The sequence below is a fragment of the Diorhabda carinulata genome, chromosome 7 (genome assembly GCF_026250575.1).
Source record: "Diorhabda carinulata isolate Delta chromosome 7, icDioCari1.1, whole genome shotgun sequence".
Lineage (NCBI taxonomy): Eukaryota > Metazoa > Arthropoda > Insecta > Coleoptera > Chrysomelidae > Diorhabda > Diorhabda carinulata.
Genome location: NC_079466.1, coordinates 22418724 through 22432207, shown reverse-complemented (window position 1 = coordinate 22432207; position 13484 = coordinate 22418724). Strand labels below are relative to the sequence as shown.

Here is a 13484-nt window from a genome sequence, read left to right as displayed (position 1 = left end):
TTTAAAAGACAATGTGTGCATTTGCAATCTATTATATTTTCTGACTTTCTTATTAAATTTATGTCACAGAGTTTGATGCAATTTTAGTAAAGTATTGAGAATAAGTAAAAGGATTTACTTGAATTCAATTGTTTTGCTTAGGTATATAATAGATTTTTTTATATTTGATTCAATCGTAATCCAGGTATCCGGTATTACTTTAGTGTCAAGAATCCAGGAGAATGCCTCCCGACAGATCATTATCACTTTAGATTTTGTTGTTTTCAATGCTATTATTTCCTGTGTATCTACGTAGATTTTTGCATTGATGCTTGTTTCCCAATCTTCTGTTAACAGTCTAGCAGCTTTTTCTAAAGCGTACATTTCTGCTCGAAGTATATTACATGCAGACCTTAATCAGTAAGATTTTCGATGTACAGTTTCTTTCCTTTTTTGTAGAATGTATACTGAGTAACTGTTCGTTGAATTGTCCTCGTCCAATTAACATTATCTTTGAACCCTAGCTAATGTCTTATTTAAAAACGTTGTTGAATACTAGTTTTCTAAAACACAGAACTCTGATAATTTAGAACAGGATAGATACGTGGATGGTCCTGGTCCTTAGCTCTATACACTTTTCCATGCGATGTTCAAGTTCGATACCCTTTTTATAATAAGAATCGTCAAGCTCTTCAAAATAAGAATTAACTGCCGACATCAACTCTTCTTTGTTGGAAAATAGCAAGCAAGCAACTACCGCCACCTGTAGGTCAGGCCAGGTAGTTCTTGGACTATCCTCGAACATACTACATACAGAAACATGAAAAGTTATTGAAATGAAAATCAATGTTGCGCTAAATCATAAGATTGAACATTATTTTTGATTCGCCCAGTGAAAATCGATATAATTAACAATTTCTTGAATGCCCAACTCGAATTTCTTAATCTAGTACAATTTTAATGAAATGTTTAAGTTGACGGATATAATTTACATTTTTTTAATTACGCTTAATTTCTTGTGAAAGGAAAAAATTTACCAGAATTCATTTTAAAACAATAACTTGACACAGTTTCGTTTCATCATGTAAACTTGAACGATGATTTTATGGAAAATATATAGAATAACCTCCTTTCTTTCTAGAAAAATTCATCTGAATAAGCATAGAAAATTATTTCTATTTTACCATGTTTATGACCATAATTTTATCAATTAATTTTAAAACTCATTGAAGGCAAAAAAATATTTTATGTATGATTTTTATAAGATTTTTCGCTAGAAAAGGTTATGTCGTATTTTTGAGAACACAAAAGACAGTTAGACGTTCTTTGAAATGAGATATCGGTTAAAACACCCCCAATTTGTATCTGCCTACGATAGATTTAGAAAAATAAGTTCATATTGATGATGTTAAGATGACATTATTGGCCATATAACTTCATAATTTTAACAACGAAAAATAATTGGTTTTTAAAATTTGAAATTAATCAAATTCGTTCTTTTTGGTGGTAGGATGTTCTTAAAGAACGAAAAAGGATCAAGTGTAATTTTTTCTAATACCTTCTATATCAAAAGATCGTTGAAAAAATTTCCTCAATTCTCTTTGTGTAACATTATAAAGTTTTAATTTTGTCGATTTTGCAATCGCTCATCATATAACTTTGTCATGTATTTTCCATATTTTAATCAGATTGTTTGTTAGCGAATCTGAAGGTTTAATCGTCCAACTGATAAATGGGTCGAGTAACTTCAAGCTCCTAAAAGTGACAATAAAGTATACCGAGATTTGCTTTCTTTTTGGACAATTCCCTATCACCAACTCTCATCATGATGAAGAACCATGCATATTATCATATAAATAACGAATAACAAATAAAAACCGTAATAAAAGCGAAACACTGAAATTGCATATCAAACTACAGGTTTTTATAAGACAAATTAACAAAATTGTGACTCCTAGGGCCCCTGTCGTAAGTCACTAGACCTCAAATAATTAATCAAAATTGTGTGAAGATTGTGTGAGAAAATTCCGACCTCAGCATGAAGATGTCAGATATTTTTGACGCTTAGTTTCTGTTTGACAATCGTGTAAATGAAATGTATTTCGGAAAATAGAGAGAGTGTGGATTGCAAAGGGTAAACTTGGTCCGAAAAAGGCAACAACGTTCGTATAAATGGTCATAAAATTACGATACGTTTTCAAAATGTCAGATTACATTGAATATATTAAGGATTATATTTTTTTCCAGAGTATCAGTAGAAATGATTCATTCAAAGCTGCTTACAATTACGCCATATCAATTTATTATAAGGTTGAGGCCCTAGGGCCTCTGTTATAAGTCACTAGACCCTAAATAATTAATTACACATTTTCGAATTGTATGAATATTGTGAGAAAAGTCCGACCTCAACATGAAGATCACAGATTTATTCGACGCTTAAATTCTGTTTGACAATCGTGTAAATGAAATGTTGTATTTCGGAAAATAGAGAGAGTGTGGATTGCAAAGGGTAAACTTGGTCCGAAAAAGGCTCGTGTACATGATCGTAAAACTGCAAAACTTTTTGTTTAGTATTCGATTTTCTTTGTAGTATCAGTGAAAATCAATCCTTCAGAGTTTTTAAAAATTACGTCATGTCAAATTATTATCAGGTCGAGGTATTTTGTTATATCAGATATCATCATTCATTGGCAATAACTCAACACATAAAGCAAATTAAAAATTTCCCACGATTTTTATCGAGGTGCTATATTGGCAAATTATTTTTTTTTGTGAATTTAATTCCATTTGGCTTGCTCTTAAACAATCATAAACATTTCATTGTTCATTTAATAGCAAAAACTATTGTTTCAAGATTTATTGTGCAAATAATATCTATGGTTTTATTAAAAAGTGACCAAAATCACACGTTTTACGTAACAGTTCTAAAATTATAGTCTCAAGTTTATACAGGTTGATTTGGATGAAGAACATTCCATTCTACATAATTTAATATTTTCAAAATATATTGTCCTAGATTTAGATTTAGTTTATAGGGTGAAAGTTATTCGAGGACCTCGAGGTCAGTCAGGGCTAATGAACAGAAAATCTGCGTCGATTTCAAGAAAACCACGTCTTCACTCCTCTCTTTTTCATAGAATATCTTATGATAGTGAAGATTCTGTAACTTGTGAATTTTTCTCCATTACGGATCATAAATTCGTAATTTTTAACTAGTCCTAGTCACTTTAGGTGCTTCCTAAGGCAACAGAGCTCATATAAGAAAACCAGGGAGCATTTTTTCCCTAAAATCCACTTTCAGAATCAAGGAGCTCTGGAGGAATCCATCAGAGTGATTCTTTCTCTGAAAATTTTCTTGTAACCGCTATCCTATACTACAGATAGTTTTTGAACCAATAATAATCTTTTGTGCTCTTTCTCTGATCTCTTTGTGCTCGATACTAGAATGACTGAAAGCTTGAACCACAAGTTATCTCATTGGTGATTCTTATATATCGACACAAGCCTCATTAAATCCTTCATCGAAAGTGTCACTTGCAGCATGTATTTCGGTAGCTGAATTATCTGAGATGGATTATTGTAGACGCTTCATCGAGCTCTGCATTACTAGAAGTTTCCTTCTCTTAAATATTATTTTATTCATATTATGAAGTGAATTGTGAATGTATATAAAGTGAGTTGAAGTTTTTAATTGGATACTTTCATATAAAAATGGAATGCAACATCTAAAATGGGAAATATTCGAGAGAATCCTTCAACTCAAAAGTCGGATCCCGAATAACAAGAAATTCAAGAAGGTTCAAGCAAGATTTGCTTGTACTTGTATTGAAATTGAGAACATTACTCTCGTAATAAATTGTAAATAACAATAGCTTATTGAACTGTTGGAATAGTTTTAATTAAATGTGTTTTTCTAATTTCGAAAATTAGCCAGCTAAGAATTTTGTATCCTAGAGTAAAATAATTTTATTTCTTACAGATTTTGGAACATGCGATTATGCGGTGCATTTAAATGTGGTGAGTCATTCATATTTTGTTTTGCAACTTAACCTCACTTTTATTATTATTATATATTATAATATTTTCACAGTATTCAGGCTTCAATTTTAATGCATTTCATTGAATAAAGCTACATTTTATGGTGCATCCATTCTTATTTTTTATATTATATATAATAATAAGGTAGGTAAGTTGATTTTGTGGTTTCAAGACACATATGATACTCGAGAGGTAGCGTAGAAATCTTTCTGTACTAGTAGTGTAATATACTATTGATACTTCAACTTCAGTAACCAAGTTTTACGAAAACTTTTCAAATGCTGCAACTTTCACAAAAATCGAATGCAATACAAAAGTTATTGATGCTGATAGTTGTATTCCTAGTTCCGAAAATCCTAAAAACTAACTACTACTAACATATCAATGACTAACAACCTGACTTGTGATATAAGGGATGTAAAGTGACACTTACAAGGTGCTACTGATATTAAATTCATATAATTTTCAGTTAGACCTAATCTTCAAAACACACGTGTACAAATTTGAGAGCTTTCGTAGTATACAAGAGGTTAAATTGAAACGTGGGAATCTTCACATGTAGAACCAAAACAATCAAGACAATAAGGAATTGGTTCTGTTGTTAAATGTTGTGAATTATTGAATTGCCGTTGAAAAATTCTTGTGTAGTACTCGTGCGAATAGCTTTTATGCTACCTGTGTTCATAGACACAAGTATAAAAACTTGGATTTTCAACAAATAACTTTTGCTAATAGGATTTAAATTAGTTCAAAGAGAAACGTTTCTGTCAACGAATGTATTTGACTAGAAATATGTAGTAGACTTAATTTATTACCATGAATCAGTTTTTACAAGCTGTGACACTATTTAGCAATCATGTACAAGAGTAATAGATTGTGTAACATGTAAATATTTTTCTTAAAACTAGTTCCTCTCACTTATTGAAAGGAAGCTATAAAAATGTCTTTCTTTAACATATCATCTGGTTATCAGCAATAGTTATTGATACAAATTATTTTATTATCAGTTTTATCAGCCGTTTTCGTTATTGTAATTATCAAATATCATTTTAAGAAGTGCCTTTTGTATCATTAATAATACCATTCAAAATTTAGTGGCTACTTAAATTACGAGGATGGTCCCGGAAGTACCTAGAAGTACCTGAAGAAAATACAAAAATTTTGGAAAAAAATATATTTATTTTTCAATGTAATCTCCTTTCAGCTACATATACTTTTCTCAGCGATATTCAATAAGTTGCTGCTTATTCGATGAATCTTATATATTAAAAAAATTGATGATTTCCATTCCGAGTCCGTTCAGGCGTTCTACCCAACCGATTTGATTAATTTTTTTTTTCAATGAAAGGTATTGATGCACAGATCAGCCATCAACCATCGGATTTCATCTAATTTTCACCATTCTCGAGTTATACTCAAATGCGATTTCCCCCTGTACATTACTTATGGGAGTTTTTCACATACACACGTTCTATCCTCAATATCTCAAGTTCTATTCAAGATAGAGACTTCGTTTTGGTTTAAGAACACTCGCTGAAATACCTTCTTTCTTTTGAGTTCTTGAACACTTAAATCGGTTGAGTTGGAGAGGAGCTAGGCGCGGACAATCAATGTGGAGTTACGGATTTTTGTAGGTTTTTGGCAACTTTTCTACATTCAAAGATCTATACCTCAGGTTCTAATATAGCTACTGAGTTTGTTTTAGTTTAAGAACACTCGCTGAAACACTTTCTTTCTTTTGAGTTTTTGAACACTTAAATCGGTTGAGTTGGAGAGGAGCTAGGCGCGGACATTCAATGTGGAGTTATGGATTTTTGTAGGTTTTTGGCAACTTTTCTACATTCAAACATCTATACCTCAGGTTCTAATATAGCTACTGAGTTCGTTTTAGTTTAAGAACACTCGCTGAAACACTTTCTTTCTTTTGAGTTTTTGAACACTTAAATCGGTTGAGTTGGAGAGGAGCTAGGCGCGGACATTCAATGTGGAGTTATGGAGTTTTGTAGGTTTTTGGCAACTTTTCTACATTCAAAGATCTATACCTCAGGTTCTAATATAGCTACTGAGTTCGTTTTGATTTAAGAACACTCGCTGAAATACCTTCTTTCTTTTTAGTTTTTGAACACTTGAATCGGTTGAGTTGGAGAGGAGCTAGGCGCGGACATTCAATGTGGAGTTATGGATTTTTGTAGGTTTTTGGCAATTTTTCTCCATTCAAAGATCTATATCTCAGGTTCTCATATAGCTACAGAGTTCGTTCTTTTCTATTATAATGATTTCTGATACTTATTTAATGGATTCGATGCGAGCGAAGCCGCGGGTAAAAGCTAGTATTATTAATTTTGAGATGCTATTTGCTATAATCAACAGAGGAGTTGAAGTTTGTTAGACACTATTAACATAAGTATAATAAGTAAACTTTGAAAAATCGAACATTTGAAAAAAAAATTGTGATACTACCATTAGAAGCCGAGATAATGAAAGCTGAAGTCCGGTGACAGGATATTAAAAAGCTTAACCGTACTTTTCCGGATCAACTAATCATTTTTGATTGGAGTCACGATGGATTTTTGATTATTATTATTTGTTTTTAGGCACTGCAGTTTTATTTTACGTGGTTTATTTCCTGCTATCCGTCAAAGTAAGTAACAATTAGACAGTATAAAAAATATAATTCACAAATAAAGACGTCGATCAATGAATATTATTTTGTAATATGTTATAAGTAAGTCGATTTCTTTGATGAATAATTTGATTAACAAAATAATGGTATGCATAGAAAATTTAGATTTAGTCTATATAACACTTTGTAACCTCAACTTTTTCGGCTGGAGTCTCTCAGAAAGTGGTATTCGGCGCCAATTAAGTTTCAGCAAATAATAAATTTTTCGAAATACTAGTAAAATTCGCATTGATAGCGTATCCAAGACAACATAACGAATAAAACAACAACAACTCAGACATATATATTAGAGATAAGAACTAGGACTTATCAAGGGAAAGCTGAGATGGTTGAAGTCCTCAACTGAGTTCTAAGTTCATCTTTAAATGCATATTGGGGCTTAAACGCTTTTTCATATTCATTTAATTGAATTTCCAGTTATAATTGATGTGAAAAATGGAAGTGCAACTCAAAAAGTTTTATCTAGAGGAAAGAGCAATTGCTGTAGTTAAGAAAAAAGATCCCCAAACTTTCCGGGATATAGTACAAAAAACATCAATTTTAGAGAAGTCTAGTTGCACCCTCTCGTGATTATTTTCTGAGCTCCAGGTCCACAAATGATGATTGTTAACATGAACAGTCGATTAATCACTGAAGATAACTGACAATTGAAATTTGCATCGTCTTGTAATATTTCAATAACGTAGTTGTCACGTATTCGTAGTTTGTAGGTATTTGAACCTGTAGCTTTGGGCCATTTTTTTCACGAAAATAAATACTACTTAATTTTACAACAATAATGGTGTTTATTTAAAGTCGATAGGATTAGTATTAACAAACTTACAAAGTTTAGACGTCTGGATATATTTGATACCGCCCGAGATTCTCTCCCAATAGGTCTTACGTCATCAGCGCCGATTGTGTAGGAGAGCAGCCGGTCTGTTTGACAAGTTGGGCGATTATCGCTATTTTGACAACAGTTGATTTGTTGAAAATGGAGTAGGGTACTTTCGGACAACTTGCTTCAAATAGATTCCCCTGCAATAGCTAGATATCGTGCCACGAAAACGATTTTATGACTGTTTTCAAGTACCTTCAGTCTGATTTTATAAATATTTTTCAGTATGCAACTGGAGGTAATCCGTATTCAAATCCGTCACGTCAAAATCTATCTAAATCCGACGACTTCCATTTCTTTTATCAAGGAGTCAAAGGTACACCCGGAGTTGATTTTCCTGTATATTCTCATATACCTCGGACTCTTTTCACCTGTCAAGGATTAGAATCTGGATATTATGCTGATACAGATACAGATTGTCAGGTAACATTCTACTCATTTAAAATTTTAATTCAACTCACATATTTCCAAATTTCAGGTATTTCACATCTGCGAAGATGAAAAGAAAATATCCTTTTTATGTCCCAACGGAACCATCTTCCAACAATCAGATTTAATCTGCGAGTGGTGGTTTAAAGTAAATTGTAGTCACTCCCCTTTTTTATATGAAGAAAGTGCGGAAAATTTAAGAGAAGATAACGCGCGAAGGAAATTAAATCGTAGAGTTCAACTGTACAATGGAGAAAAAAATTCTAATCAACTCAAGAAGAACTCATCTGTTGATAGAAAATTATTTAATAAGGAACCGAATCAAAATAACGAATTTAAAAATAAAACTTTCAATGCTAGAAATAACAATGTTGGTAATCATAAAGTTAATTCAAGAAATTCTAATAAAATTATAACAAGTTCCGAACAACAAACAGCAGCACATCAAAAAACGAGAAGATACAACGAGAACGATCTCGGCAATTTCGAAAATAACGATGTTTTTCCTACTAGTACTGTAGCTAGTACTAAAAAAAAGTATTTCGTCAATTTGAGAAGTACTCAAAAAGAATATCACGTCGAATTTCCACTAACAGCTCCAGATTACGAAAACGAAGAATCTCCAACTAGGAAAAATACTAATTTATCACAAATTTCGGATGAATCACAAGTACCAGAAGAAACAGCGGCGTTCGTAAAGAATTCATTAAACACCATCCACGAAACCTCTTCGTATAATCCGTTTCCAAATCACAGAACAACATATTCAGATCTAAAAACAATTCCGTATACTTACCCTAAAATTCACAGTACAATATCTTCAGTTACCCCTCAGTATATTACAACACAACCTATTAATAACGGTAAACCATTCCTAGGTAACAGAGTCGGTGGTAAGATCAAATCCACAAAAGATCCTTTATTCGTAAATCCTTTAATAATGAATAACACAAAAATCGATAAAGCTTTAGATACAGACCAAGTTTTTAAAGTACACGTTATTACAAATGTAGAAAAAAATTCAACTAACTCATCTTTAGTAACACCTAAAGTATTAGAAAAAATATTGTTCGCAAAAATTAAACCAATAGAAGAAACAACTGATTTAACAACAACGATATTACCCACTACAACTGTATCAACAACAGAAGCTACTACGAAAAATAATCCAACGAAAAAGCAAGTTAAAACAACAAGCGAACCATTTAAAATAAGATCGAGGTTAGAAAGTTCAACTACAAGACCTAGAACTAAAGATTACGCCATCGTTTATGGATCGTATCCTTCAACAACTCCCAGATCTCTACCAAGTAACGCGGTTCAAGTGAAATTCAATAAAACAGCGACAAAAATCGGGATCCAATTAGGAAAATCATTCGGTTCATCACGACCTAAACCAATCATATCCGTAGTTAAACCAATAGATAAGATAGCAGTCGACGAAGAAGAAATTCTTGAACGTCAATCGACTGGTACAACCCCATTACTACGGAACAAACAAAGTTTTTATACAACATCAGAACCTTTTAGTGATAACCGTATTTATAATATCACAATTCGCAGTACAACTCAACAACCACGTCCGTTCCAAAAAGTGTCGTTTGCAACGTTAACATCGTCTTCCACTACTTCAAGTTACGATCCCGAGAATTACGAACGTTATAAAATATCAACTGCTGGTCCTTTTAAACCATTTAATAGTCCCGAACCTACTTCACCGACTCCTTTTGTCGTTCCTACGACTATTATTGATGAACATGTTGATAATATGATTGACGTCCTCACTGCGCTTTCTAAAGAACGTGAAATATCCTTCGAGAATTCAAGACCAGGTTTGGTAGTACCACCTTCTGTGGGACCACAAACTTTACATACTTTATCAGTATATTTCGCTAATGCTTTAGATGAAGTAATAGCTCAGAAAGCTAAAACATCTAATAAACACCAAGAAAAACTAATGATGGATAATAAAGAAAAATTAACCACGCTTCTAACCCAAATGACAGTTCATGGTTACAATCAGTTATTTTATAAAAAATCGCCACCAGATAATACTAATAACAATGAAAAAAACGTTACAAAAAAGGAAGATTTTAAATTGGAAAGTCCTCAAATACGACAGCTCGCTAAAAATTTCACATTAGCTTTATCCGCTTATTTAAACGATCCGGAAATGTTTAGAAAAGATTTGGAGAATTACAGACCGACCGAACCACCGGAAACAACAACTGAAATCGCCGGAATCGATGAGGAATTGTTGAATTATTCGGATACCGATACGAAAACTAATCTTCCTCCTATTTTCACGACATCTCAATCGCCGCTACCCACTTGGGGTTTTATTTTAGCCGACGTCGATAACGTTATTAATTCAGATTTGAACACTGCCGATACTCAATCTTTCCTACCGGGCTTAAACGATATAAAAAGAGAAAAAGCTAGAACTGCTTCATTCAAAGATTTACCGAAGGATCATTGGACGACGTCTACGACGGCTACGAACTTATGGAAAAATACTTTCGCTGTAGATCCGTCGTTATTGAACGACGAGTTTGATTCTACTTTATCATTCGACGGGTCTACAGAAGTGGAAAACACGACGCCGGAAAATATACAACTTGAAGAAATAAATTACGAACTTCATAAGTTACCGAATGTTACTATAAATTCCTCGGAGGTATCGGGTATTTTGATTAATTTTATGAACAATACCGGTAGCAATAACAAATTACATCGTATACTTAAAAAACTCAATACAACGGAAAATGAGTTTTTGATAAAAATGAGAGAAATAGAATCGAATCCGATAACGAGAAGATTGATTTTGCTTTTAATCAGCGAATGTGGTAAAAATATAACCAAAGATATCAAAGATGATAATTATGATAGTCTTAAAACTTTGGAATCAACCGAGACTAACCCGATGTCGACTAGTCAACAAGCTATACGATCCAGTCATAATTCTTTTAGTCCCTTTTTAGGGCCTACTATAAACGAAGAGGACCAAGACACTAGAGCTCTTCAATTATTGAATACATTGTATACTATAGCTTCTAAGTTAGGTAAATGATGAAGACTTTAAAATGGTTTAGATCAGTGGTTCCCAGCCGGGGGATCGCGACCAGTGACAGATTAAAGGAATTCCGCGTGACGATTTGATTTACTGGACAGTTTCATTTTGTTAAATAATACAAAAGGGTGGGGATGTTTAGTACGGTTTTAATTTTGATTTTTTTTTATTTTAGCCGAGGCTTTTCAATTAACAATTTGGTTAGCCCTCTATTTGTGTTGATTTCTTTTTTGGTTAGGTTTGTATTTTGAACAGCGTTTCTTTGCATCGATCCCAAAAAGGTTTGGAACCATTGGTTTATATGATATAGCCATATACCATAAGATAATGTATTACAAAAAGATGATTTTATAAATATATAGTTACCAGTTGAGTAATTTTGTGCATATATATAGTACGAATCGGGTAATTGCTTCAAATAACAAATACCGGATGTCCCAAATATTGTATACTGGCAATAATAGTCATTCTATTAGGTAGTTAATCCTTGTGAATCTCTTAAAACAAAGAAAGTTATCACAGTCTTCAAGCTTATATTTTGTGGAATCCATGGAGGCTGCAAAACGAATCAGAGCTGCGCTCTTTAACGTTATCTGAATCTGTAGTTGCTAAGACAAATTTTGAAGATAATTTCACAAAAAAAATGTATTAGTAGTGAGATCTGGATAGAGAACAAGCTATAGTACCTATTTCCCGGTGGGAAAAGTTAATAGAAATTCTGGTAATTATGTAGTTTAACCCCCTAACTTCTGATCACCTTGAAATTTCAATATTTTATAGAAGCAATTATGCTGATTAATTTTATATATAAATGTTGGGCGCGAAATGTGTGTATTCACATAGTTTTTCATCTTTGAAACTCTGAAGAAATATGTGTATTAGGCTAATCCTTATTACTATTTCTTATAATAAAAACGACATTACCGTGCGACGAATTTGTACAAAATATCCTAGCCTAACCTAACCTAACCTAATCTGTGTTAAAAAACTAGTCAAATAATCATTTTGGACATCCCCCCGACCTTACGTTCAACTTCCTTTTGCATCAGACATTCTTAAAGTAACACACTATTTAATTTTTATATTTTTCTACTTAAAAAAAACTATTTGAAGATGACGTTTCCGCGCCCAACATGTTTCACAATTAGTGAAAAAAATGTAAATATCTTTCCAGTCGACGTGTCCTTCAAACTAATCACAGATAAGTCTGAATGCCTCCTAATAAAAATGTATAAAGGGAGTCGTCATACACCTATTTTTATAATGGAATTTTCATGAGATATTGCCTGTATACGATAACTTAGGACAAACTGTATAGTGTATTGCGTTTATTTTATTTAAAACTTAAGTTAGATTTTTCTATAAATATATATCAACCAATCAATTCTTTTATGAGATTTGTTTTTTGTAATTACTCTAACTAGGAAGTAGATGTAGGTTTTTATTTTTATATTTTTGATATAGATGTTGAGTACACATTGGTTATTTTTTTAATAGCGAAAATATAAAATAAACTGGACAAGAATACGATTATCAAATTCACTTACAATTTTTTCTGACTATTCATTTATTTTATTGAAATTATTTATTCAGAAGATTGAAAATTGATAATTACTTTTCGAATTATAATAATTAATGAAATTTTTATTTAAACCAGTATTAAAAGTTATTTGTCATATATCTAAAGTTGAATATAGGCAACCAGTATTTAAGGTATCCATACTCACAGGCAACCAGCATAACATTATGTTTGTATTTAAGAAGGAAGTTGTCACGTTCCAATTAGTTTAACAATAAGTATTTATTCCAAAAACCAAAATTGAAGTATGCCCTTGGGGAATCAAACTATGAAAGGGTTGGTTGATTATGCTGTTCTCGAATACTAAATTTTCATTTATTTTGATTTGGTGACTACCGATTTTAAATGTTGTTTAATAGGGCAAAGAAAAGAAAATGATAAATTTATTATATCCCAACGAATGTACAGATGTTTCGAACAACAGTTTTAATTATACAAAAAATAATCGTCTTCTTGTCCAATCATATTTATTTATTTATTTAGTGATGTTGTAATTCAGTATTAATACTCGCAGATTGGAATAAAATATGCATAATTATTTTCGTTTCTAATGTTCCTGTATAACTCAGTTTTTATAAACATTGTCATTGCTAAGTATGTTATTTTTCAATTTAACACGAAAAGTTGTTTATTAAAACCAGATTAAAGACGTCGCGCGAACTCGCCGATTTTTAAACTTCCATTGGCTGGACAGGGCCGGCCTAAGGACGCACCTCACGAGCTTCTCCGTAGCAATATATTATGATTTTAAAGTTACCTATTATATATTTAAAACCACATTGTAGTTACAAAATTAATGAACATTTTGTGAATAAACTTTTAAGATTTA

General features: G+C 32.1%; 1 protein-coding gene across 2 annotated transcripts in view; it reads left to right on the top strand.

Annotated features, from left to right (window-relative positions):
• The window catches only part of LOC130896232 (uncharacterized), a 39361-nt gene extending 25877 nt beyond the window's left edge, over window positions 1–13484 (top strand). The window contains exons 2-5 of one of the 2 annotated variants that reach the window (XM_057804179.1): window positions 3959–3996; window positions 6612–6658; window positions 7803–8000; window positions 8056–13484. In XM_057804179.1, coding sequence (XP_057660162.1) covers window positions 3969–3996; window positions 6612–6658; window positions 7803–8000; window positions 8056–11076 — 3294 coding nt within the window. In that variant the 5' untranslated portion in view covers window positions 3959–3968 and the 3' untranslated portion in view covers window positions 11077–13484. The remainder of the gene's footprint in view (window positions 1–3958; window positions 3997–6611; window positions 6659–7802; window positions 8001–8055) is intronic. The other variant, XM_057804180.1, reaches the window with a different exon arrangement.